Source organism: Arachis duranensis, plastid (genome assembly GCF_000817695.3).
Source record: "Arachis duranensis voucher Yi14725-KUN plastid, complete genome".
NCBI classification, from domain to species: domain Eukaryota; kingdom Viridiplantae; phylum Streptophyta; class Magnoliopsida; order Fabales; family Fabaceae; genus Arachis; species Arachis duranensis.
The window spans coordinates 55001-77163 of NC_047337.1; the positions used below are offsets into that span (position 1 = coordinate 55001).

The window sequence follows — 22163 nt, forward strand, 5'->3', positions numbered from 1 at the left end:
ACGAATTTTTGTACCGAGGGTTCGAATCCCTCTCTTTCCGTTTCTGCCCGTGAGTTTGTATTTTTTTCTTTTGAATTTTATATGTTTGATTTTGATAGTTACCAGTTAAAGATGTAAAGTAAAATAGATAAAATGCTAAAAGTTTTTCAAAATCTAGCACAAACAAGGAAAACATAGAAAACTAAAAATATTTTTTTTATTCTTCACGTCCTGGATTACGTCCCGGATCATTAGATAGGAATCCGAAGATGAAAAGAGAAACAAAGAATATCACTACCGTGTAAACAAATAGTTTTAGAGTAAGCATTCCAAAATCTCCAAGATAATTAAAAAAAAAACGACAGAGACTGAGAAAGGGGGATTCTCTTATATAACACAACACATTATGTTTCTTTTGATACAAAATTTCTAAGAAATTAAGTGATTTTAAGTGATTTCAAAGAAATAGAAAAATTCCGAAATTTCTTTGTATTTGTATGTAGTAAAAGCGCTTTCTTTTTATTTATTTTTATTATGATTAACGATATACTATTATCAACATTTGTATCACAATCTTTTTTTCATATCCACAACTCGGATACTGATGGTACACTCAAATCTAATACAAATCGAATAAGAAAAGGATTTGTCAGTGGAAAAAACGTAAGAATGAGGAAACAATGAGATGGTCCTGATTTTTCTTGTCTATCAAAAAATCTCAATATTTGAATCGAGGATTCACACAGTAAGACTTATCTGATCTTTTTAATTTTTTAAATGTTCTAATTTTTAGTTGCGAATAAATTCCGAATTTTTTTAGGATATTTATTCCAATTGACTATTTCATCGAAAACTTACAGCAGCTTGCCAAACAAAAGCTAAAAGAAAAAAGAGTAAGGGTATTACTGGCATAATATCTACAATTGGATTCAAAAAAGCATAGGCTTCGGGTAATTTTGCCAACAGAAAACTACTTGAATAAAGAGCGGAGTGAATATGAATACAGACCAAACTAAAGATATTAAGCATAACAAACATTTTGTTCTTTAAAATTTGTACAATCTTTATTTATTGTCAAAATCTTTATTGTATATTTTTGTACATATAAAATATATATATTCTAATATATTAATAAAATATAATATTAGAATTATTAAAATAGAAAATATTGCTTTTTATGAATATATATAATATTTTATATATTAAATTATGAATATTATATATTTAATAAAATTAAATGAAATAAATATATTAAATAGATAATATATATAATAATAATTAAAATTAGGAAAAATAAAAAAAATCAAATACAACTTCCAAAATCCTTATTTTATTTGAACTTATCTAGTTCAAAATCCTTCCAGTCTGAAAAAAAGAGAGGAAATGAGACTTTCATACAATATCTTAATTGAATTCTATGTAATGATCAATAATTTCAGTTTTTTTCTATTCTATATCTATACGGATATTAAACTCCCAGCAACAATCACTTTTTTGAGATGGAATGGAATTGACGAACAACTAATACCATTAATAGTGTTTATGAATGTCGAATAAAAAAAATGGGGCGTCGCCAAGCGGTAAGGCATCGGGTTTTGGTCCCGCCATTCGGAGGTTCGAATCCTTCCGTCCCAGAGCATATCCATTCATGATGTATATCCTATTTGAATAAAAATTGTATCTCGGGATAAAAATGACCCTTTTTTAATCATTCGTCTATAATCTAAATAGAGTCGCTTTTGAATCCACATCAATCGTCAAACTCTATCTTTTTTTTCGAATCATTTACAGATAGATAATATTAATATATATAATAATATTATATATTAATAATATAAGAAACAAATCAAAATTGATAAGATTCATACAATATCGAAGGAATTTGCGGTTTTTTACTTCCCTTTTAGATTTGGAAATTGTCCATTTTCAAAAAACCAAGAAGTAAAAAGGATGGGTTATTATGTATCGATTGAATCAAAAACTATTCACAATTCCATAATTGAATCAATTCAATTACATACTGGATCCAAATAAAACTTGGTTCGAAACGATAAAAGCAACGTGCGACTTGAAAGACATAATTAGATTAGCTGTGGATTCTTCTATCCACTATCTTTTCTAGTATATGGAAATGGGAGTGCTCTTGGCTCGACATCGTTTGTTTTGTTCCACTGGAACTGGGTGTTTGTGGGACAGGAGAGGGGTTGATGATCTAAATAATACACGATGGAGTTCGAGTTGATTTTTGTTTTCTCAGGGGCAAGTATGGAAGGGTAGCGAAAATTAATAAAATAAATTAGAACAACTTATTAAGTATCTTTTTTATAGAGAAAGCGAAAAGAGAAAATTTGAGCAAGGTAAACAATAGTAAATTTTGTTGGAATTGATAAAAAAAACTATTGCAAGCAAAAGTGTATTCCGGGATACAATCCTGAATTTGTATAATTCAAAGAAAAAAAAAAAAGAAATGGTTGGTATGTTGCTGTTTTTTTTTGAAACGATTTAAGATCCCTTAAGTAATGTCTAAACCTAATGATTCAAGGAAAAGCTAAAAGATCCTGGACCAAGTAAATACCAATTCAAAATTGTCGCAATAATTCTATTACCCCAATAATTCTATTACTTCTATTAAATACAATGAAGAGAAAAGGATTAGATTATAAGAAAAAAGAGGGGGCAATAAAAGAGGGGTACTAGAATTGATGAAAAGGAATTCCAGCACATATAGTGACATACATAGTGAAATAATACTATGTGTTCTTACCAAAAAGAATGATTTTTTTTTATACCCACTCGCTCCTTATTAACTTATTACTAGTTACCAATCCTAGTGATTGGATTTATATATATTAGTAAAAAAATGTGATAGAATATTTTTAATATTCTATATTTATGTTTAATGATTCTTCTTCGAATGACTATTCATCTATTGTATTTTAATGGTAATAGAGGAAAAACTCTATGGAAAAACGGTGGTTCAATTCTATGCTGTTTTATAGGCAGTTAGAATACAGGTGTGGGCTAAGTAACTCAATGGATAGTTTTGGTCCTGTTGAAAATACCAGTGCAAGTGAAGACCCAATTTTGATTGATATGGAAAAAGACTTTCCTAGCTGGAATGATAGTGACAATTCTAGTTACAGTAATGTTGATTATTTAGTCGGTGTCAGGAACATTAGAAATTTCCTATCTGATAAAATTCTTTTAGTTAGGGATAACAATAGCCAAAGGAACCGTTATTCCATATATTTTGATATTGAAAATCAATTTTTGGAGATTTCTAATGATCCTTCTTTTCTAAGTGAACCAGAAAGTTTTTTTGATAGTTATAATAAGAATTCTAGCTATCTGAATAATGTCTCTAAGAGACATGATAATCATTACATGTATGATACTAAATCGAGTTGGAAAAATGGCATTCATAATTGCATTGAAAGTTATCTTCGTTCTCAAATATGTATTGTTAGTCACATTTTAGGTGAAAGTGAGAAATACAATGACAGTTACTTTTATACTTCTATTTGTGGTAAGGGCAGAAATAGTAGTGAAAGCGAGAGTTCTTCCATAAAAACAACTATCACGAATGAGAATTTAAGAGAGGATTCTAAAGATCTCGATGAAACTCAAAAATACAAGCATTTATGGATTGAATGCGAAAATTGTTATGGATTAAATTATAGGAAATTTTTTAAATCAAGAATGAATATTTGTGAACACTGTGGATATCATTTGAAAATGAGCAGTTCAGATAGAATCGAACTTTCGATTGATCCAGGTACTTGGAATCCTATGGATGAAGACATGGTCTCTATAGATCCCATTGAATTTCATTCGGAAGAGGAATCCTATTCGGAAGAGGAATCCTATAAGAATCGTACGGACTCTTATCAAAGAAAGACAGGATTAACTGAGGCTGTTCAAACAGGCACAGGTCAACTAAACGGGATTCCTGTAGCAATTGGGATCATGGATTTTCAGTTTATGGGGGGTAGTATGGGATCTGTAGTAGGCGAGAAAATAACCCGTTTGGTCGAACATGCTGGCAATCAACTTTTACCTCTTATTCTAGTATGTGCGTCCGGAGGAGCACGTATGCAAGAAGGAAGTCTGAGCTTGATGCAAATGGCTAAAATATCTTCTGCTTTATATGAGTATCAAAAAAATAAAAGGTTATTCTATGTATCCATCCTTACATCTCCTACTACTGGTGGGGTGACCGCCAGTTTCGGCATGTTGGGCGATATCATTATTGCCGAACCCGATGCTTACATTGCATTTGCGGGTAAAAGAGTAATTGAACAAACGTTGAATAAGACAATACCCGAAGGTTCACAAACAGCTGAATATTTATTCCAAAAGGGCTTATTTGATTCAATCGTACCGCGTAATCCTTTAAAAGGGGTTTTAAGTGAGTTATTTCAGCTCCATGCTTTCTTCCCTTTGTGAAAAATTTAGCAGAGCTTAAAAGATTTTTTTCTTTTTCCAAAAAAATGAAAAAGTGTATTATCATACCTATGTTCCTTGCGGAAATAGAAGGCGAAATCAATCCATTTTTTTAGTTCTACGTTTTACATTCATTCTTTCTATTTATTATTATATTATTTTAATAATATATTATTATATATAGAATTAGATTCTATTTTATACTCCTCAATATACTCTTTTCTACTCATTCTATTAACTGAATATATATATTCAGTTAATAGGAATAGGATGAGTAGAATCAGAATCCATAAAGAATACTTATCGAAAAAAGTGATCCATTGAGTCATACTAAGTATATTTGAATTCTATTGATTATACTTTATAACAATATAAGAAAAGAATGCGATATATAAATTCAATATTCTATAATTAATAATTATATATAGCAGGTACAAATATTAAATCGAGGTACCCATTCTATGATAAACTTACCTTCCATTTTTGTGCCTTTAGTGGGCCTAGTATTTCCGGCACTTGCAATGGCTTCTTTATTTCTTTATGTTCAAAAGAACAAGATCTTTTAGATACGGACAATAGGCACAAATCAAGTATATTTTTTTAGATCAGGGAGCAACTTGATGAATAATCACTCCTAAAGGTTTACACCATAATAGTGCTAGTTGATGAGAGTTACTTCGGAAACAAAGAAGAATCAAGTCAAATTCATTTACTTACTTGGGTTTGGTTTATTTATTATAACAATTCCAATAAAACAGAACTGGATCTAATATGAGTTGGCGATCAGAACGTATATGGGTAGAACTTATAGCGGGGTCTCGAAAAACTAGCAATTTCTGCTGGGCCTTTATCCTTTTTTTAGGTTCATTGGGGTTCTTATTGGTTGGAATTTCCAGTTATCTTGGTAGGAATTTGTTATCTTTATTTCCGTCTCAGCAAATTCTTTTTTTTCCACAAGGAATCGTGATGTCTTTCTATGGAATCGCGGGTCTCTTTATTAGTTCATATTTGTGGTGTACAATTTGGTGGAATGTGGGTAGTGGTTATGATCGATTCGATAAAAAAGCGGGAATAGTGTGTATTTTTCGTTGGGGATTTCCTGGAAAAAATCGTCGTATTTTTCTTCGATTTCTTATGAAAGATATTCAGTCCATCAGAATAGAAGTTAAAGAGGGTATTTCTACTCGTCGTATCCTTTATATGGAAATCATAGGACAGGGGGCCATCCCCCTGACTCGTATTGACGAGAATTTAACTTCACGAGAAATTGAAAGAAAAGCTGCAGAATTGGCCTATTTCTTGCGTGTACCAATTGAATTACTTTGAAAAAAAGAAATGAAACTGAAAAAATGAATGCTTTCTTCGGAAAAAGAGATTTTGTTTTGATAGAAGGGGCCCTCTTTGAATTCGAAATCCGACTAATATTCATTACGCGAAGTGTTCCTCCGTGTATTCATTAAAAGGTCTAATTGCTTCGAATCTTAGGAATTGATGTCCTTTGATGAAAGAAAATAATATTTTATTTTTTCGTCATGCCAAAATTGGCAGTGGATTCTTTCGATTTTTAGTCTATTTCTTTATTGTTTCTAAATTCAAGAACTAATTCCCGAATTGAAAATAAAAAAAACGCGGGAATAGATTATAGATTTTCTATGACTTGTAATAGAACTTATGCTTGATAGAAACATTATTATCATCCTATATAGTTGACGGATGAGATAAAGCCGAAGCTGAGTTCGTTCATTAAATAAAGACGAAAAATGGCAAAAAAGAAAGCATTCATTCCCCTTCGATATCTTACACCTATAGTCTTTTTGCCCTGGTGCATATCTTTCACATTTCAAAAAAGTCTGGAATCTTGGGTTACTAATTGGTGGAATACTAAGCAACCTGAAATTTTCTTGAATATCATTCAAGAAAAGATTATTCTAAAAAAATTCATAGAATTCAAGGAACTATTCCTCTTGGATGAAATGCTAAAGGAATACCCGGAACTACGTTCACAAAATCTTCGTACCGAAATATACAAAGAAACCATCCAATTGATCACGACGCACAACGAGGATCGTATCCATGCGATTTTGCATTTCTCGACAAACATACTTTGTTTTGTTATTCTAAGTGGTTATTCCAGTCTGGGTAATCAAGAACTTCTTATTATTAACTCATGGGTTCGAGAATTCCTATATAACTTAAGTGACACAATAAAAGCTTTTTCCATTCTTTTATTAACAGATTTATGTATAGGATTCCATTCGACCCATGGTTGGGAACTAATGATTGGTTCTCTCTATAAAGATTTTGGATTTGCTCAGAATGATCAAATTATATCTGGTCTTGTTTCCACATTTCCAGTCATTTTAGATACTATTATAAAATATTGGATTTTCCGTTATTTAAATCGCGTATCTCCATCACTTGTCGTGATTTATCATTCAATGAATGATTGAAAAAAAGATCCGCGGGTTAGGTCAAATTGGAAAGTTTGTTATTCTTATTTTTTACAAAAGCAAGCTAAACAACATTCCAATCTTTTTCTTTATCGCCACCACCCAAGAGATTCTTCCCATATTCCATTCCAGGAATAGTTTTTTAGTAAATAGCCGAATCATGGATAGGGAACTAACTATGCCAGTGACCTACCAAAATTTATTGTAGAAATTGAATTCTCAGGATCAATGATTGGACCATGCAAACTAGAAATGCCATTTCTTGGATAAAGGAAGAGATTACTCGATCCATTTCCGTATCGCTCATAATATATATATTTATATTAATTCGAGCACCTATTTCAGATGCATATCCCATTTTTGCACAACAGGGATATGAAAATCCGCGAGAAGCGACAGGTCGTATTGTATGTGCCAATTGCCATTTGGCTAATAAGCCCGTGGATATTGAAGTTCCACAAACGGTACTTCCCGATACCGTATTTGAAGCGGTTGTTCGAATTCCTTATGATATGCAAATCAAACAAGTTCTTGCTAATGGTAAAAAGGGGGCTTTGAATGTCGGGGCTGTTCTTATTTTACCGGAGGGCTTTGAATTGGCCCCCCCCGATCGTATTTCACCCGAGATTAAAGAAAAGCTGGGTAATCTCTCTTTTCAAAGCTATCGTCCCACAAAAAAAAACATTCTTGTGGTAGGTCCTGTTCCCGGCCAGAAATATAGTGAAATCACCTTTCCTATCCTTTCCCCCAATCCCGCTACTGAGAGAGATGTTCACTTCTTAAAATATCCAATATATGTAGGCGGGAACAGGGGGAGGGGTCAAATTTATCCCGACGGGAGCAAGAGTAATAATACTGTGTATAATGCTACAGCAGCGGGGATAGTAAAAAAAATCATACGAAAAGAAAAGGGGGGATACGAAATAACTATAGCGGATGCATCGGATGGACGTGAAGTGATTGATATTATACCTCCAGGACCAGAACTTCTTGTTTCGGAGGGTGAATCGATCAAACTTGATCAACCATTAACGAGTAATCCTAATGTGGGTGGATTTGGTCAGGGGGATGCAGAAATAGTACTTCAAGATCCGTTACGTGTCCAAGGTCTTTTGTTCTTCTTGGCAGCGATTATTTTGGCACAAATCTTCTTGGTTCTTAAAAAGAAACAATTTGAGAAGGTGCAATTGTCCGAGATGAATTTCTAATTTACAGGTCCGCGAATTTATGAACATATTAAGCCTAAGCCGGTAAAAGAACTAAATTTTAGTCGATAAATTCTGTACTGTAATTCTATTCTGTAGAATCAAAAATTTAAGAAAAAGGACCGAACCTTTGATTCTTTCGAGTCTTTTTCTACCGTATTTAGAGAATTCCTTGTACTGCAGTACTAGTCAGTCATAGTATATATAGTGAAGAAGACTATCTTACTTTGCGTTTTTTCAACCCAATAAATTAGAGCAATATGATTATGTCACTGTTTTCAGATTTCAATGTCCTACAATAGAAAACAATTATTACTTTTTTATTGTTGTAATATAAGAAAAATAGTTGGAGAATATTAAGCACAGTAGAAATAAAAATAGGGAAAACGAGATTCTAGGAGAGATCTTATTTTTTATCTTTTCCTAGAGTCCGATTGTTTTTTGATTGTAGCAAAATATCAAAATAGAAATAATTTTCTATTCTATTTATATAGAATAATACTTGTTGATTCCCTTCTTTGAGCGGAACCTTTATGAGATAAGATAAAATATTATCTTAATGAATACAGTATACCACATTATGTAGTGGACAAACAAAAGAAGGGGGGGTTGACCCAACAATAAGATTTCGAATAGAAAAAGGGAATAAAGATAGAATAGAATTAAGAATATATTACAATAGAATTATTCCAATATAACAGAATTCATATTATTTCCATTGCGATATCCCGAAAAAGTAAATCAAATGATTCCCCTTTTATTCTTTTTTTACTTTTCTTTCAATTTAAGTTGAAAGAAATTTTCCTCTGGAAAAGACTTTTTTAATTTTAATCAATAAATAAAGTTCATTTTAAAAAACATTAAAAAAGATTGAAATGGACTTTTTTGAAACATTGAAAAAAGTTATCTATTGAGTCATTTATAGAATAAGAAATCTTCTTCTTATTAAGAACTCAACGGGACCCCCTCGAATTCATCAACAAAAAGAGTGGATCCCTGTTGAGTTCTTCTTACACGTTCATTTTGCAAACTCAATTCATCTGATTACTACAGGGATGAACCCAATCCGGAATATGAACCATAAAAGAAAATACCAATTAAACCGATCACAGGAATACCAGTTACAGTACCTATTATCCAAAGAGGAATCCTTCCAGTAGTATCGGCCATTTATCCCACTTTCCTCCACATTTGATCACGTAGTCATGCTAGTGACATAAACAGTCATAGATAATTATGAAATTATATCCTTCCGAATGGGATAAGAGAATTCCGAATACGTATACGTATTTATTCCCTTTCTTCTATTAATTGAAGAAATAATTTGAAAATAAAACAGCAAGTACAAAAATGAGTAATAACCCCCAGTAGAGACTGGTACGATTCAATTCTACATTTTGTTCGTTTGGGTTTGATTGTGTCGTAGCTCTATAATTCGGATTAGGTTTATCGTTGGATGAACTGCATTGCTGATATTGATCCCAAAAAAGAAACAGTGGGTACTGCTAGTCCGTGAACAGCCAACCATCGTACTGTAAAAATTGGATAGGTCCTATCTATGGTCATTGGAGCCTCCTAAAAAGATCTACTAAATTCATCAAGTTGGTCCAAAGGATCAAAACGGCCAGTTATTAATGGAATTCCTTGTCGGTTCTCCGTAAAATACTCGTTTGGCCGAGGGCTTCCAAAAACATCGTAAGCTAAACCCGTGCTGACAAATAACCAACCCGCAATGAATAGAGAGGGTATAGTAATGCTATGAATAATCCAGTATCGAATACTGGTAATAATATCAGCAAAAGAACGTTCTCCGGTGCTTCCAGACATGTTGAGCTCCACATATTCTTGTACAGTCAAAGGGGGATCGATTCCATAAAAGATGAGAGCAGTAAGTCGAAATTTACTGAGAATCATCCTTGTTAGATCGTCAATATTGTACCCAGGGTGTCTTTCGAGTATACCGAATCAGTATAGCTATCCTTCTTCGGACACAGCAACGAAATTAAAAGATTCGTGCTGAGATCAAGTACTAGATTCTTTCTAACTTGCTTGTTGGTTGTATCAATGCAATGTACTCAATACAAAATTCCGCAAAGTTTAAGAGTCTAATGGATCTTTATAGTATAAGATGAAGGTTCTCCACATGTTATTAATTAACATATATTCAATATTAGCTTCGGATTACAAACCGAAGATCAATTAAATTGTGACTCCGATGGACTGACTTGTATTTGTTTTTGATAATTCATGACATAGATTCTCCTATTTTATTTCTCCAATTCAATTAGATGCCAAATCCGGAAAGAGTGGTTGTGGAAGATGTTTTCTTGTTGTTACCCCCCTTTTTTTGAAGAAAGAGTTGAATTGGTTAGTTATCCAGTAACAAGTAAAAAAGATAGCAGTAATAGATACTTTCTATTTGATGACAGAAAAAAAAGACTCTTTCGTGGTTGATAGAGTTTTATTTTTAAATAAGATATGGAAAGACAAAAAAACTGCGGAACCCGAGTTTGAGGGATGGGATCTCATATCCTTTTTCTTCTGTTGTAGTATAGTAAAGTTCTTCTGTTGTAGTATAGTAAAGGAATGGAATCCACGACTAAATCTAATGATAAAAAAGTGAAAGGGCATTCTAAGGTAACTCGTTTTTTGTTTTAAATAAAAAAAATCGAACAAATTACATACAATAAAAAAAAAAAAGGGCCCGATTTTTCCGATTTTTTTCCATAGAAATTCAAGAATTAAGTTAAACAACAAAGTTCTTTATTATTATTATAATTTTCATTATTTTATTAATATCTTTTTTTAATTCTTTATTTTAGAAATATTTCGAAATAGAACTGAATAAATATTCTATTTTAGAATAGAAAGAAGAAATAGAAATATTCTAGAAATAAAAAAAGAATTTGAAATTCTTTTTGGATTATTTTACTCAACTTACGAGTTGTCCAAAAAACCTGTTGATTTTGAACCACAGGATGGATAGTTGTCATAGGTGATGAATTGATTTCTTACCGATCTCACTCTATTTTTGTTCGTCTATAATGATTGATAAATCCACAATGTATTTCTCAAATGGTATTTTTTTCTTCTTCTCCTATTCGATTGTATTTCCTTGGAAACTTAGGGAAGTGCTTTGTAAACATACGTATAAAAAGAACTTATTTCATTTAGCTTCTTTATGCCCACTATAACTAGTTATTTCGGTTTTCTACTAGCGGCTTTTAGTATAACCTCAGCTCTTTTTATCAGTCTGAGTAAGATACGACTTATTTGATTTTCAAATTGGAATTGAATTAGAGATTTTCTAATACTACTAGATATTCTTGAGTTCTTTATCATGTTAATTTCCAATTCTTGATCATTGAGATTCGTGGTCAATACAGATTAATTAATATTTAGTTTAAGTATAAAGGATATATATTACCTCCCCTTTTCCTTCCCTTTCAAACAAAAAAGAATGATTGAAGTTTTTCTATTTGGAATTGTGTTAGGACTAATCCCTATTACTTTGGCTGGATTATTCCTAACTGCATATTTACAATACCGACGTGGTGATCAATTGGACCTTTGATTAATTAACATCTCGTTTGTTTAGTGATGTTTATTGACCTCCTATTTCTTTTCTTTGTTTTAACCACAATCCCCAGGAGGTCAAATTCAGCCTTTAAACTACTGTTTAATTATTTCATTGTCATTCTCAATATAACAAGAATGGAATCACGCTCTGTAGGATTTGAACCTACGACATCGGGTTTTGGAGACCCACGTTCTACCGAACTGAACTAAGAGCGCTTATTATTTCTTTTTTTTTTTTTTAATAACATAATAATATTAATAAAATATTATTAAATTTTAAGTGACCCCAATACATCTTGCTTGCATATACCATATACTATATATAAATATTGATATATGTATCTCCAATTTGAATCGGTCTCAATTGATCCCTTGTTACTTCTCCTACGATAAGTATTAGTTCGAGATAGGGATGACAGGATTTGAACCCGTGACATTTTGTACCCAAAACAAACGCGCTACCAAGCTGCGCTACATCCCTTTCAATTGGTTTCCTGTGTCATTGTAAAGAATCTTTGTCTTGTTTTCCACATTTTCTCCGTTGTATATATATATATATTATAATATATAATAATATAATTAAGAATATAAAAATTCTTATATTCTAATCAGAAAAATTCTAATAATCAAAGATTCTTAAGTTAATAAATAATTTAAATAATAATAAATAGGAGATTTCCCTAACATGGAAATATATTTCATTTTTATGGAATGTTCGGGCAGAAATAGACCCCTTTTTATTAGAAAACAAAAAAGCTATCGAATGAATCGTTGTACATTTCAAATTTGAATTAAGAATTCGGCAGAAAATCCAAGTGGTTATTAACAAAATAACTATTTTTTGATAGTCCTATATAAAATTATATATTAGAAATTTAAATAAAGAAAAAGGGAGGATTAAAAATGCGAGATCTTAAAACATATCTCTCCGTGGCACCAGTGGTAAGTACTCTATGGTTCGGAGCTTTAGCGGGTCTATTGATCGAAATCAATCGTTTTTTTCCGGATGCATTGATATTCCCCTTTTTTTAATTATAGTTACTGTCGCAGGAAGCGGTGAAGAGGATTCGAAATCAAAAAAATATCGAGAATTCCTCCTATTTTTTTTTTAGAATTCGAATCGAATAGAATAAGTTAGAAAAGACAAAGAATAAAAGAAAAGGTGGATTTGTCCTTCGCGAAACTCGAAATCTGGTACAGGCTTCAATGGAATTGAATGAATAATTCAATTCCATTCTTAATATAATATTAAGAGAGTAAGACCGGAAATGGAAATAGAATAGTTAGGTTGGGGGCAACAATATCATTTAAGATACTTAAATGAAAACCAAAATACTGTACTGCGATTCGAAAAATTGTTTGAAATCCTTGTTTTGTTTGTATTACCTCAATTTTCCGGTAATATATTAATTGAAACAAAATTGGATTTAGAATTATCAACTTTTACTTCTTTTTCATTCCTTTCTTCGTCGAATACAAAAATAGATAAGTGAATCCAAAATCAAAAGAAAAGGAGGTTCATGGCCAAGGGTAAAGATATCCGAGTAAGGGTTATTTTGGAATGTACCTGTTGTGCTCAAAAGAGTGTTAATAAGGAATCAACGGGTATTTCCAGATATATTACTCAAAAGAATCGACACAATACGCCCAGTCGATTAGAATTAAGAAAATTCTGTTCTTGTTGTTGCAAACATACGATTCATGCAGAGATAAAGAAATAGAAAGCAGAGATAAAGAAATAGAAAAAAGGATTGTTTGTGTGTCACCTTGCCAAACAAAGAATATGAAGAATTATACATATTCTAATATTTATATAGATGCATTTTCTAATTTATATAAAATATAATTTAGATTATATATAACATAATAGATAAAAAAAATTTCATTGTATAAGTATACATAAAAAAACCCTTTTGTTAAGAAATAGAATTCTCGGGATAGGAATAAACAAATCATGGATAAATCTAAGCGACTCTTTCTTAAACCCAAACGATCTTTTCGTAGGCGTTTGCCCCCGATCCAATCGGGGGATCGAATTGATTATAAAAACATGAGTTTAATTAGTCGATTTATTAGTGAACAAGGAAAAATATTATCTAGACGGGTAAATAGATTGACCTTAAAACAACAACGATTAATTACGATTGCTATAAAACAAGCTCGTATTTTATCTTCGTTACCCTTTCTTAATAATGAAAAAAAGATTCTTAATAATGAAAAAAAATTTGAAAAAATTGAGTCAACCACTAGAACTACTACTACCGGTTAAAAAAAGATTAGAGTTATTGTTCAAGTGAATTCAAATTGGAATTGAAACACAAATCAAATGTGGATTGATGTTTTGTTCGAAAACTAAAACTATGACAATCAAATTTTGATTGTTGTCTTGTAAGAAAAAAGATAATCTATAACGAAGAATCAATCTTTTTTTTATTGAGCCGTGCTTGTTCATTTTGATGACTTTATCATATGAATTCTATTTTATCATACAAATCCCTACTCTACTACCTTCCCGGAGTTCATTCTCCGGGGAATTCTTATTTTATGTTATGATTTCGTTGGCAATCATAAAAAGGCAATTCCCCTTTAAGATACCCATTTGTGCTACTGTTTTACGATTAAGAAGCAATTGCCCCTTGTACATATTATACAATAAATTACTATACCTATTGTATTGTTTTTTTTTATTCTTACCAATTATTGCATTTATTCGATGGATCCACAAACCGCGAAACCCTCTTTTTTTCCTATCTCTATCCCTATTAGCCGAAACCAACGCTTTGATTTTCTGTTGAGTAATAGTTCGAGTAAGTCTTGAATGAGCCCCCCGAAAGCTTGATGTAAATAAACGAATTTTTGTCCTACGTTTCCGAGCTATATATCCTCGTTTAATTCTGGTCATTGAGTAAATGATACTTTGATGAATAACAATTCGATTTTTTTCTTTCAGTTATTCTTTTTTCCTGCCCAGTCTATTAATAACAAAAATGGATTCTTCCAATGTATAAAGTAAGAATTTCAATGGCTTTTGCTACTATAACCTTCCTGACCACCATTTTTTGCTTTTTATTTTAAAGCGTTTAACCTATCCGTGTATTGAATTGAGAAAAAACATAGTAAATAAAATAGAAATAGATAAAGAAATGGTGGGTTCCATCGTTTCTATGATTACTTTTTAAACGGCGAGATCCTCTCTATACACCGGAGCCCCTTCCCGGATCTCATTCATATTATTAACTTGTACAGTTCACACTCTTTGGCTCTACCCATGAAATATCCAGTAAAATAGGTCTTTCACAACGAAATCTAGCTATAAAGTAACGGTATTTAAGTATGCATATTAGCTGGGTAGCTGACCCTCGTAGTCCGTTCTTTCAAAAAGAAAAATAAGAGCATAATTTTTCCGCTATTTATTGAAAATAAAGGATTTCCCCCGCTTAATAGGTAAGCATTTGCTACCAATGGGGAAATTTGTCTCATCTTAAATTGTAAATTGAGGTGATTGGATTTCTACCAACCAAAAAACCATAAATTTGATACACAATAGAAGAATATATATATAGATATCATTTTTTTTATTATCCATTTCTAAATTTTATAGATCTTTTTCAGTTAAGATAGTGAAGGGAAGAGCTCCATTCACTATCTTAACCGATACATCGATACTGGAAAATCTCTTTTCCTTTTTTGTCTTAGTCTATGATCTGAACGAGTCGCACATACACCCTAGTACAGGTTCCTCGGCGCTGAGGACATCCCCGAAGAGCGGGGGATTTTGTGACATTTCGGATTGGCTGTCTTGTGTTTCTAATAAGTTGTTTCATAGTTGGCATGGTGAGTCGTATACATACTGAGTTGGTTTAGATCAATCTTAACCCGATGTTTAAAAATCAGTTAAAAATTAATTAATAGAAATTTTTTATATAAATATTATAAGTTATAAGAAATCCGATAAGGTAATAAGAAGATTAGATGAATAATAAAAAAAAATAGAAAATCGTGCATTTGCGCGGAATCATTGCTGCTAATTCGCAACCGCGACAAGATCAACAATTCCGTGGGCTTGAGCTTCTGCTGCTGACATAAAAGCATCCCTTTCCATGTCTTCGGATATAAGCCATACAGGTTTGCCCGTTCTTTGTACATAAACTCTTGTGATAGTTTCGCGCAGCTTTAGTAGTTCTTCCGCTTCCAGGATAAATTCTCCCGTTTGTGCTTCATAAAAAGAACTAGCGGGTTGATGGATCATTACCCTAATGATATAACAAAATACTGGTTTCCTCTCTGCCGCACGATAAGGCGAGAGAGAGGAAAAAGATAGAATCGAACAACCGTACAGGCTCTTTTGCGGATTGCATACGGCTCTACTATGGAATTGATTTAGACCTTCCATCAAAGAAATAGAACATATACTAGGTCTATCAGACCCAGATCAGCATCAGTAAATGATCCAATAACCATCCTTCCTTTTTTGTTTGAAGTATTTATAAAATACTATGATGGTTCCGTTGCTTTATTATTTCGTCTGTTCTTCAGCAATCCCAAAGTGTCTTTTTTTTTCAAATAGTTAGAATATATATATATATTCTTGCATAACATAAATATTGTTTAAACCTTTCCGGTGTAAAAACCGAAAACTAAACAGTTTGTGACACTGAAATAGGCTTCCGATAGATCATATGAAATGGTAACTACGGGTTTTTTCATACTACTCTTTCGATACAGAATCGAATGGTTTTTGAGAAAAAATTAATATCGAACTCGAAGTGCCATGCTATTTTTACTTAATATTTATTTGGCGAAGGCATAGTCTTCTTTTTTTTTTAAAGGACTCATTGGCGCCAAGCGTGAGGGAATGCTAGACGTTTGGTAATTTCTCCTCCTGCCAAAAGAAAAGATCCCATTGAAGCAGCTAATCCCATGCATACTGTCTGTACAGCGGGTCGTACAAATTGCATAGTATCATAAATTGCTATTCCGGGTATTACCCATCCGCCCGGAGAATTTATAAACAGATACAAATCTTTGTTCTCGTCCTCCATACTAAGATATATTATAAGGCCAATAAGTTGATTCGATATTTCACTATCAACCTCTTGGCCTAAAAAAAGGAGTCTTTCTCTATAAAGTCGGTTGATTAGGATAAGATTTTATCCTTTAAGAGCCGTACATGCATCTTTTGATGCATACGGTTCACAAAAGATCGCAAAAATAAATCAATGTGTAGATTTCAACCCCTTTTTTATTACTTTATGACTCTTTTCCAGAATCGACTTTTTAGAACTTCTAACGAAGGGAAAGGTCTTTTTCTTACAATTTCTTTTTTTCAATAAAGAGGACTTTTGAGCCCTTCTTTTATCCATACATATAGAATGTATTTAACTTTTTGAACTAACTCCTCATTGATGTATTGTTTTCATCGAGATCGAATCTAAATAAAATTAAATCACAATGTAATTTTCTTGTTTCTGAATGGGCTTCTTCAATTCTTTTCTTTTAGGTTTCTGTTCTACTCTGAGTAAAGATCTGCCCGATTTTTATTTGCACATATAGGACAAATACTGCAATACCACATCTTTTTGCTTTTGCTACGAACCCCCTGATTCTGAATTTCTTTTTTCACATATATGACATGCTAGAAGTAGTAATCCTTGGTATATTACCCAATTGGGTTTGTCTAAACAGAGCCTGGATGCTTCATTTTATTTATTGGTCCAGTCAAGCCAACCATAAATAATTCAAAATTGAGAATACTAATTTGGATACCCCCTAAAAAACTAAAAGATCGATCTAATTGAACTTCATTACACTTCACGCTCCAGATTTTTGACGATTCAATCAATATTTTTCGGGGTGAAAGAGAGGATACCTCAATCGGTGGAGAAAACGGGGAAATCCCATATAACCCATATATATCTGACAAGTCGCACTATATATCAACCCAAGATGCATCTTCCTCTCCAGAACTTCGAAAGGGAACTTTTGGAACACCAATAGGCATAAAATGGAAAACAAAAATGAAGTAATATATGTAACTTTGATGTGGAAACGTAAAGGTTTATTGTCTAAAAATTGATTTTTCTTTATTTTATCATATTGTATTTATAAATGATAAATAAAAAAAGGGGAGGTTGCTCCTATATGAGTGTTTTTATTCGTGAATGCAAACATATCTTTGTTTATCATTCAAAGAACCTGTTTGTAATAACTATCCCTTTTTTTTATTCATTTGGTCAACGTCCTCCCACACCACCATTGCGTATTGTTATTTATCGGATATAGAATAAAATGGATCCACTTCTTTTTGTTCCTACTGAATAGAATTGTTCCATTTTTCCTAAAAACCTAGAACAAATATAAATCCTTTACCAGATATAATCGACTGCAAAGGGGGTTCCATAGTATATTTTTTAGTATCTTTTTTCTAGTGCAATAAAGTTACATAGTGTCTATTTTTTGCTGAAAAAAAAAAAGAGGGGTATTCTCATGGGTTTGCCTTGGTATCGTGTTCATACTGTTGTATTAAATGATCCCGGCCGCTTACTTTCTGTCCATATAATGCATACGGCTCTGGTTGCTGGTTGGGCCGGTTCGATGGCTCTATATGAATTAGCAGTTTTTGATCCCTCTGATCCTGTTCTTGACCCAATGTGGAGACAGGGTATGTTTGTTATACCCTTCATGACTCGTTTAGGAATAACCAATTCGTGGGGCGGTTGGAGTATCACAGGAGGTACTACGCCGAATCCGGGTATTTGGAGTTATGAAGGTGTGGCTGGAGCACATATTGTGTTTTCGGGCTTGTGCTTTTTGGCGGCTATCTGGCATTGGGTCTATTGGGATCTAGAAATCTTTTGTGATGAACGTACAGGCAAACCCTCTTTGGATTTGCCAAAAATCTTTGGAATTCATTTATTTCTTGCAGGGGTGGCTTGTTTTGGTTTTGGCGCATTTCATGTAACAGGATTGTATGGTCCTGGAATATGGGTGTCCGATCCTTATGGCCTAACCGGAAGGGTTCAATCCGTAAATCCCGCATGGGGTGTAGAAGGTTTTGATCCTTTTGTTCCGGGGGGAATAGCCTCTCATCATATTGCAGCAGGGACATTGGGCATATTGGCGGGCCTTTTCCATCTTAGTGTACGTCCACCCCAACGTCTATACAAAGGATTGCGTATGGGAAATATTGAAACCGTCCTTTCCAGTAGTATCGCTGCTGTATTTTTTGCAGCTTTTGTTGTTGCTGGAACTATGTGGTATGGTTCAGCAACAACTCCGATTGAATTATTTGGCCCCACTCGTTATCAATGGGATCAGGGATACTTCCAACAAGAAATATATCGACGAGTTAGTGCTGGGCTAGCCGAAAATCAAAGTTTATCAGAAGCTTGGTCTAAAATTCCCGAAAAATTAGCTTTTTATGATTACATCGGCAATAATCCGGCAAAAGGGGGCTTATTTAGAGCGGGCTCAATGGATAATGGAGATGGAATAGCCGTCGGTTGGTTAGGACATCCTATCTTTAGAGATAAAGAGGGGCGTGAACTTTTTGTAAGGCGTATGCCTACTTTTTTTGAGACATTTCCAGTTGTTTTGATAGACGGAGACGGAATTGTTAGAGCCGATGTTCCTTTTCGAAGAGCAGAATCGAAGTATAGTGTTGAACAAGTAGGTGTAACTGTTGAGTTCTATGGTGGCGAACTCAACGGAGTCAGTTATAGTGATCCCGCTACTGTGAAAAAATATGCTAGACGTGCTCAATTGGGTGAAATTTTTGAATTAGATCGTGCCACTTTGAAATCAGATGGTGTTTTTCGTAGCAGTCCAAGGGGTTGGTTTACTTTTGGACATGCTTCGTTTGCTCTTCTCTTCTTTTTCGGGCACATTTGGCATGGTGCTAGAACTTTGTTCCGAGATGTTTTTGCTGGCATCGACCCCGATTTGGATGCTCAAGTAGAATTTGGAGCATTCCAAAAACTGGGCGATCCGACTACAAGAAGGCAAATAGTCTGATTCGGATAGAACGTTATTCTTTTTTGTTGTTTCTTTTTGACTATACTTTTGTTTGGGGTGATTTAAATTAAATCATAGGGAATTTGATTAATCTTGATTTGAATGATTGTATTTTTTTACTCTAATCTAATAAACAGGTATGAAAGCTATAATTGTAAACCACGATGAAATCTATGGAAGCATTGGTTTATACATTCCTCTTAGTCTCGACTTTAGGAATAATTTTTTTTGCTATCTTTTTTAGAGAACCCCCTAAAGTTCCAACTAAAAAGACGAAATGATTTTTCATTATCTCGATTGAAGTAATGAGCCCCAATATACCAATATTGGGGCTCATTACTTCAACTAGTCTCCGTGTTCTTCGAATGGATCTCTTAGTTGTTGAGAGGGTTGCCCAAAAGCAGTATATAAAGCATACCCAGTAAAACTTACAAGTAAACCAGATATAGAGATAGCAACTAGGGTTGCTGTTTCCATTTTTCTAAAATTTCAAGACCACAATGAATCTATAGGATAAAATCCTATATTTACAGTGAAATGGTATACAAAGTCAACAGATCTCAATGAATAAAAAATAGGATTTATGGCTACACAAACCGTTGAGAGTAGTTCTAGATCTGGTCCAAGACGAACTACTGTAGGGGCTTTATTGAAACCGTTGAATTCAGAATATGGTAAAGTAGCTCCGGGGTGGGGAACTACTCCTTTAATGGGTGTTGCAATGGCTTTATTTGCTATATTTCTATCTATTATTTTAGAGATTTATAATTCGTCCATTTTACTGGACGGAATTTCTATGAATTAGATTCATAAGAACCGACTAACTATCTTTTTTATTTATATCTTTTTTTAAATAAAAGGGGTAAACTTACCCATTTTGGTTTTTTATTTATAGCCCAGTTCATTTTGAATTTGGTAGTTTGACCGTGGAATTTCGTTCTTTCTTTATTTCCGGAATATGAGTGTGTGACTTGTTCTAATTGATCTTATTGCAAATACAGAACGAAAATAAAGGATCTGTCATCTTGATAGAGATGGTTTTACCCCGTCAGATATTATTTTCTAGTATCTGGAGCACGGAATATATAAAATAGATTTAAAAAAGTATTAGAACTATGATTCATACTTAATATTTCGACCTCGCAACCGGACTTTAATAAATTTTTATTAGAAGATACGTAAGTTAGAATAAATAAAAAGATTTTGATTCTTTCAAATAAAATTGCCACTGTTTGTCTTTTTTTTATCAAAGCAAAAAAATGTCTTTTGATTTCTTTTTTCATTCTATCCTATCTATTTCTTGAATAAGTGATAATCCAGCAGTTCTTACTCAGGGAATTTTTGGACATTAAAGGTTTTTTGAATCATTGTGGTTCTGGTATGAATCTGAGGTTTTGTTTAATTGTTCATAGGGTCTTAACAAGAGAATTCTTATCAATACTAATAATAAAGAAGACGGCACTAAAAAAGTCGCATTCTACAAAAAAATCAAAGAAAAAATGAAGTAAATAGAATATTCAAGAGGCCTGTAAAGATCAAGATAAAGACGAGTGCGCCGACTTGAGATTTTGGCATTATAACCCTGCACAGATCAATTTAAGGATTTATATATTTTTCTTATCTTCAAATAAGATTTGAAATAATAGGATTAAATTAAGAAGTTTAAAACTTTTTATTATTTAACATATCCGTTTCCGTTACAACCAGTATTGGGTTTTTCTGTTTGAGCCGTACGAGATGAAATTATCATATACGGTTCTCAGAGGGGGAGTTCCTTTGGTTTACCTATCTCAATAAAGTCTATGATTGGTTCGAAGAACGTCTTGAGATTCAGGCGATTGCCGATGATATAACTAGTAAATATGTCCCTCCTCATGTCAACATATTCTATTGTTTAGGAGGAATTACACTTACTTGCTTTTTAGTCCAAGTAGCAACGGGGTTTGCTATGACCTTTTATTATCGTCCGACCGTTACTGAGGCTTTTGCTTCGGTTCAATATATAATGACTGAGGCTAACTTTGGTTGGTTAATCCGATCTGTTCATCGATGGTCGGCAAGTATGATGGTTTTAATGATGATCCTGCACGTATTTCGTGTGTATCTTACCGGCGGTTTTAAAAAACCTCGTGAATTGACGTGGGTTACGGGCGTTGTTTTGGCTGTATTGACCGCATCTTTTGGTGTAACTGGTTATTCCTTACCTTGGGACCAAATTGGTTATTGGGCAGTCAAAATTGTCACAGGAGTACCCGAAGCTATTCCCGGAATAGGATCGTCTGTCGTGGAATTATTAAGGGGAAGTGCTAGTGTAGGACAATCTACCTTGACTCGTTTTTATAGTTTACATACTTTTGTATTACCTCTTCTTACTGCTGTATTTATGTTAATGCACTTTCCAATGATACGTAAGCAAGGCATCTCCGGTCCTTTATAGAGAATATGGATCCTAGATATCTCTAATCAATCATTTTTTATTTTGGGGAGGAACAAA

The 22163-nt window shown here is 33.1% G+C and overlaps 24 protein-coding genes and 4 non-coding genes across 29 annotated transcripts in view. All coding sequences in view use genetic code 11, as the record gives it.

The window, feature by feature from the left end:
- Window positions 1-40, plus strand: part of trnS-GCU — an 87-nt gene extending 47 nt beyond the window's left edge. Inside the window, exon 1 of the tRNA in view lies at window positions 1-40. This exon is cut by the window's left edge and continues 47 nt beyond it. This is a non-coding gene — a tRNA (tRNA-Ser).
- A 156-nt stretch (window positions 41-196) lies between these two features.
- Window positions 197-307, minus strand: psbI (photosystem II protein I). Its single transcript has one exon. The coding sequence runs from the start codon at window positions 305-307 to the stop codon at window positions 197-199; it is 111 nt and encodes a 36-aa protein (YP_009766848.1).
- Window positions 308-822: 515 nt separating this feature from the next.
- Window positions 823-1008, minus strand: psbK (photosystem II protein K). The gene has a single exon. The coding sequence runs from the start codon at window positions 1006-1008 to the stop codon at window positions 823-825; it is 186 nt and encodes a 61-aa protein (YP_009766849.1).
- Window positions 1009-1542: 534 nt separating this feature from the next.
- On the plus strand, window positions 1543-1614 carry trnQ-UUG. Its single transcript has one exon. It is a non-coding gene; the product is annotated as a tRNA-Gln (tRNA).
- Window positions 1615-2940: 1326 nt separating this feature from the next.
- On the plus strand, window positions 2941-4425 carry accD (acetyl-CoA carboxylase carboxyltransferase beta subunit). The gene has a single exon. It carries the CDS (start codon window positions 2941-2943, stop codon window positions 4423-4425), a length of 1485 nt encoding a protein of 494 aa, YP_009766850.1.
- A 458-nt stretch (window positions 4426-4883) lies between these two features.
- Window positions 4884-4988, plus strand: psaI (photosystem I subunit VIII). Its single transcript has one exon. The coding sequence runs from the start codon at window positions 4884-4886 to the stop codon at window positions 4986-4988; it is 105 nt and encodes a 34-aa protein (YP_009766851.1).
- Window positions 4989-5193: 205 nt separating this feature from the next.
- Window positions 5194-5748, plus strand: ycf4 (photosystem I assembly protein Ycf4). Its single transcript has one exon. It carries the CDS (start codon window positions 5194-5196, stop codon window positions 5746-5748), a length of 555 nt encoding a protein of 184 aa, YP_009766852.1.
- A 434-nt stretch (window positions 5749-6182) lies between these two features.
- cemA (chloroplast envelope membrane protein) lies at window positions 6183-6872 on the plus strand. Its single transcript has one exon. It carries the CDS (start codon window positions 6183-6185, stop codon window positions 6870-6872), a length of 690 nt encoding a protein of 229 aa, YP_009766853.1.
- Window positions 6873-7111: 239 nt separating this feature from the next.
- Window positions 7112-8080, plus strand: petA (cytochrome f). The gene has a single exon. The coding sequence runs from the start codon at window positions 7112-7114 to the stop codon at window positions 8078-8080; it is 969 nt and encodes a 322-aa protein (YP_009766854.1).
- A 1044-nt stretch (window positions 8081-9124) lies between these two features.
- Window positions 9125-9247, minus strand: psbJ (photosystem II protein J). Its single transcript has one exon. It carries the CDS (start codon window positions 9245-9247, stop codon window positions 9125-9127), a length of 123 nt encoding a protein of 40 aa, YP_009766855.1.
- A 137-nt stretch (window positions 9248-9384) lies between these two features.
- Window positions 9385-9501, minus strand: psbL (photosystem II protein L). Its single transcript is given in 1 exon segment — window positions 9385-9501. A coding segment is annotated over 1 exon segment (117 nt).
- Window positions 9502-9523: 22 nt separating this feature from the next.
- Window positions 9524-9643, minus strand: psbF (photosystem II cytochrome b559 beta subunit). The gene has a single exon. It carries the CDS (start codon window positions 9641-9643, stop codon window positions 9524-9526), a length of 120 nt encoding a protein of 39 aa, YP_009766857.1.
- Window positions 9644-9652: 9 nt separating this feature from the next.
- Window positions 9653-9904, minus strand: psbE (photosystem II cytochrome b559 alpha subunit). The gene has a single exon. The coding sequence runs from the start codon at window positions 9902-9904 to the stop codon at window positions 9653-9655; it is 252 nt and encodes an 83-aa protein (YP_009766858.1).
- Window positions 9905-11258: 1354 nt separating this feature from the next.
- On the plus strand, window positions 11259-11354 carry petL (cytochrome b6/f complex subunit VI). Its single transcript has one exon. It carries the CDS (start codon window positions 11259-11261, stop codon window positions 11352-11354), a length of 96 nt encoding a protein of 31 aa, YP_009766859.1.
- Window positions 11355-11537: 183 nt separating this feature from the next.
- On the plus strand, window positions 11538-11651 carry petG (cytochrome b6/f complex subunit V). The gene has a single exon. The coding sequence runs from the start codon at window positions 11538-11540 to the stop codon at window positions 11649-11651; it is 114 nt and encodes a 37-aa protein (YP_009766860.1).
- A 147-nt stretch (window positions 11652-11798) lies between these two features.
- Window positions 11799-11872, minus strand: trnW-CCA. The gene has a single exon. It is a non-coding gene; the product is annotated as a tRNA-Trp (tRNA).
- A 191-nt stretch (window positions 11873-12063) lies between these two features.
- On the minus strand, window positions 12064-12137 carry trnP-UGG. The gene has a single exon. It is a non-coding gene; the product is annotated as a tRNA-Pro (tRNA).
- A 422-nt stretch (window positions 12138-12559) lies between these two features.
- On the plus strand, window positions 12560-12688 carry psaJ (photosystem I subunit IX). Its single transcript has one exon. It carries the CDS (start codon window positions 12560-12562, stop codon window positions 12686-12688), a length of 129 nt encoding a protein of 42 aa, YP_009766861.1.
- Window positions 12689-13176: 488 nt separating this feature from the next.
- On the plus strand, window positions 13177-13377 carry rpl33 (ribosomal protein L33). Its single transcript has one exon. It carries the CDS (start codon window positions 13177-13179, stop codon window positions 13375-13377), a length of 201 nt encoding a protein of 66 aa, YP_009766862.1.
- Window positions 13378-13610: 233 nt separating this feature from the next.
- Window positions 13611-13925, plus strand: rps18 (ribosomal protein S18). Its single transcript has one exon. The coding sequence runs from the start codon at window positions 13611-13613 to the stop codon at window positions 13923-13925; it is 315 nt and encodes a 104-aa protein (YP_009766863.1).
- A 273-nt stretch (window positions 13926-14198) lies between these two features.
- Window positions 14199-14558, minus strand: rpl20 (ribosomal protein L20). The gene has a single exon. The coding sequence runs from the start codon at window positions 14556-14558 to the stop codon at window positions 14199-14201; it is 360 nt and encodes a 119-aa protein (YP_009766864.1).
- Window positions 14559-15375: 817 nt separating this feature from the next.
- On the minus strand, window positions 15376-15489 carry rps12 (ribosomal protein S12; one part of a trans-spliced gene, as the record gives it; the record has 2 gene entries for this part). Coding sequences YP_009766865.1 and YP_009766821.1 both cover window positions 15376-15489 — 114 coding nt within the window.
- A 191-nt stretch (window positions 15490-15680) lies between these two features.
- clpP (clp protease proteolytic subunit) lies at window positions 15681-17657 on the minus strand. Its single transcript has 3 exons — window positions 17587-17657; window positions 16501-16792; window positions 15681-15911 (listed from the first exon to the last, which is right to left on the minus strand). The coding sequence occupies exons 1-3, from the start codon at window positions 17655-17657 to the stop codon at window positions 15681-15683; spliced, it is 594 nt and encodes a 197-aa protein (YP_009766866.1).
- A 485-nt stretch (window positions 17658-18142) lies between these two features.
- psbB lies at window positions 18143-19669 on the plus strand. The gene has a single exon. The coding sequence runs from the start codon at window positions 18143-18145 to the stop codon at window positions 19667-19669; it is 1527 nt and encodes a 508-aa protein (YP_009766867.1).
- A 173-nt stretch (window positions 19670-19842) lies between these two features.
- Window positions 19843-19950, plus strand: psbT (photosystem II protein T). The gene has a single exon. The coding sequence runs from the start codon at window positions 19843-19845 to the stop codon at window positions 19948-19950; it is 108 nt and encodes a 35-aa protein (YP_009766868.1).
- A 64-nt stretch (window positions 19951-20014) lies between these two features.
- Window positions 20015-20146, minus strand: psbN (photosystem II protein N). Its single transcript has one exon. The coding sequence runs from the start codon at window positions 20144-20146 to the stop codon at window positions 20015-20017; it is 132 nt and encodes a 43-aa protein (YP_009766869.1).
- Window positions 20147-20252: 106 nt separating this feature from the next.
- psbH (photosystem II phosphoprotein) lies at window positions 20253-20474 on the plus strand. Its single transcript has one exon. It carries the CDS (start codon window positions 20253-20255, stop codon window positions 20472-20474), a length of 222 nt encoding a protein of 73 aa, YP_009766870.1.
- A 153-nt stretch (window positions 20475-20627) lies between these two features.
- On the plus strand, window positions 20628-22106 carry petB (cytochrome b6). The gene is made up of 2 exons: window positions 20628-20633; window positions 21465-22106. The coding sequence occupies exons 1-2, from the start codon at window positions 20628-20630 to the stop codon at window positions 22104-22106; spliced, it is 648 nt and encodes a 215-aa protein (YP_009766871.1).
- Window positions 22107-22163: the final 57 nt, after the last annotated feature.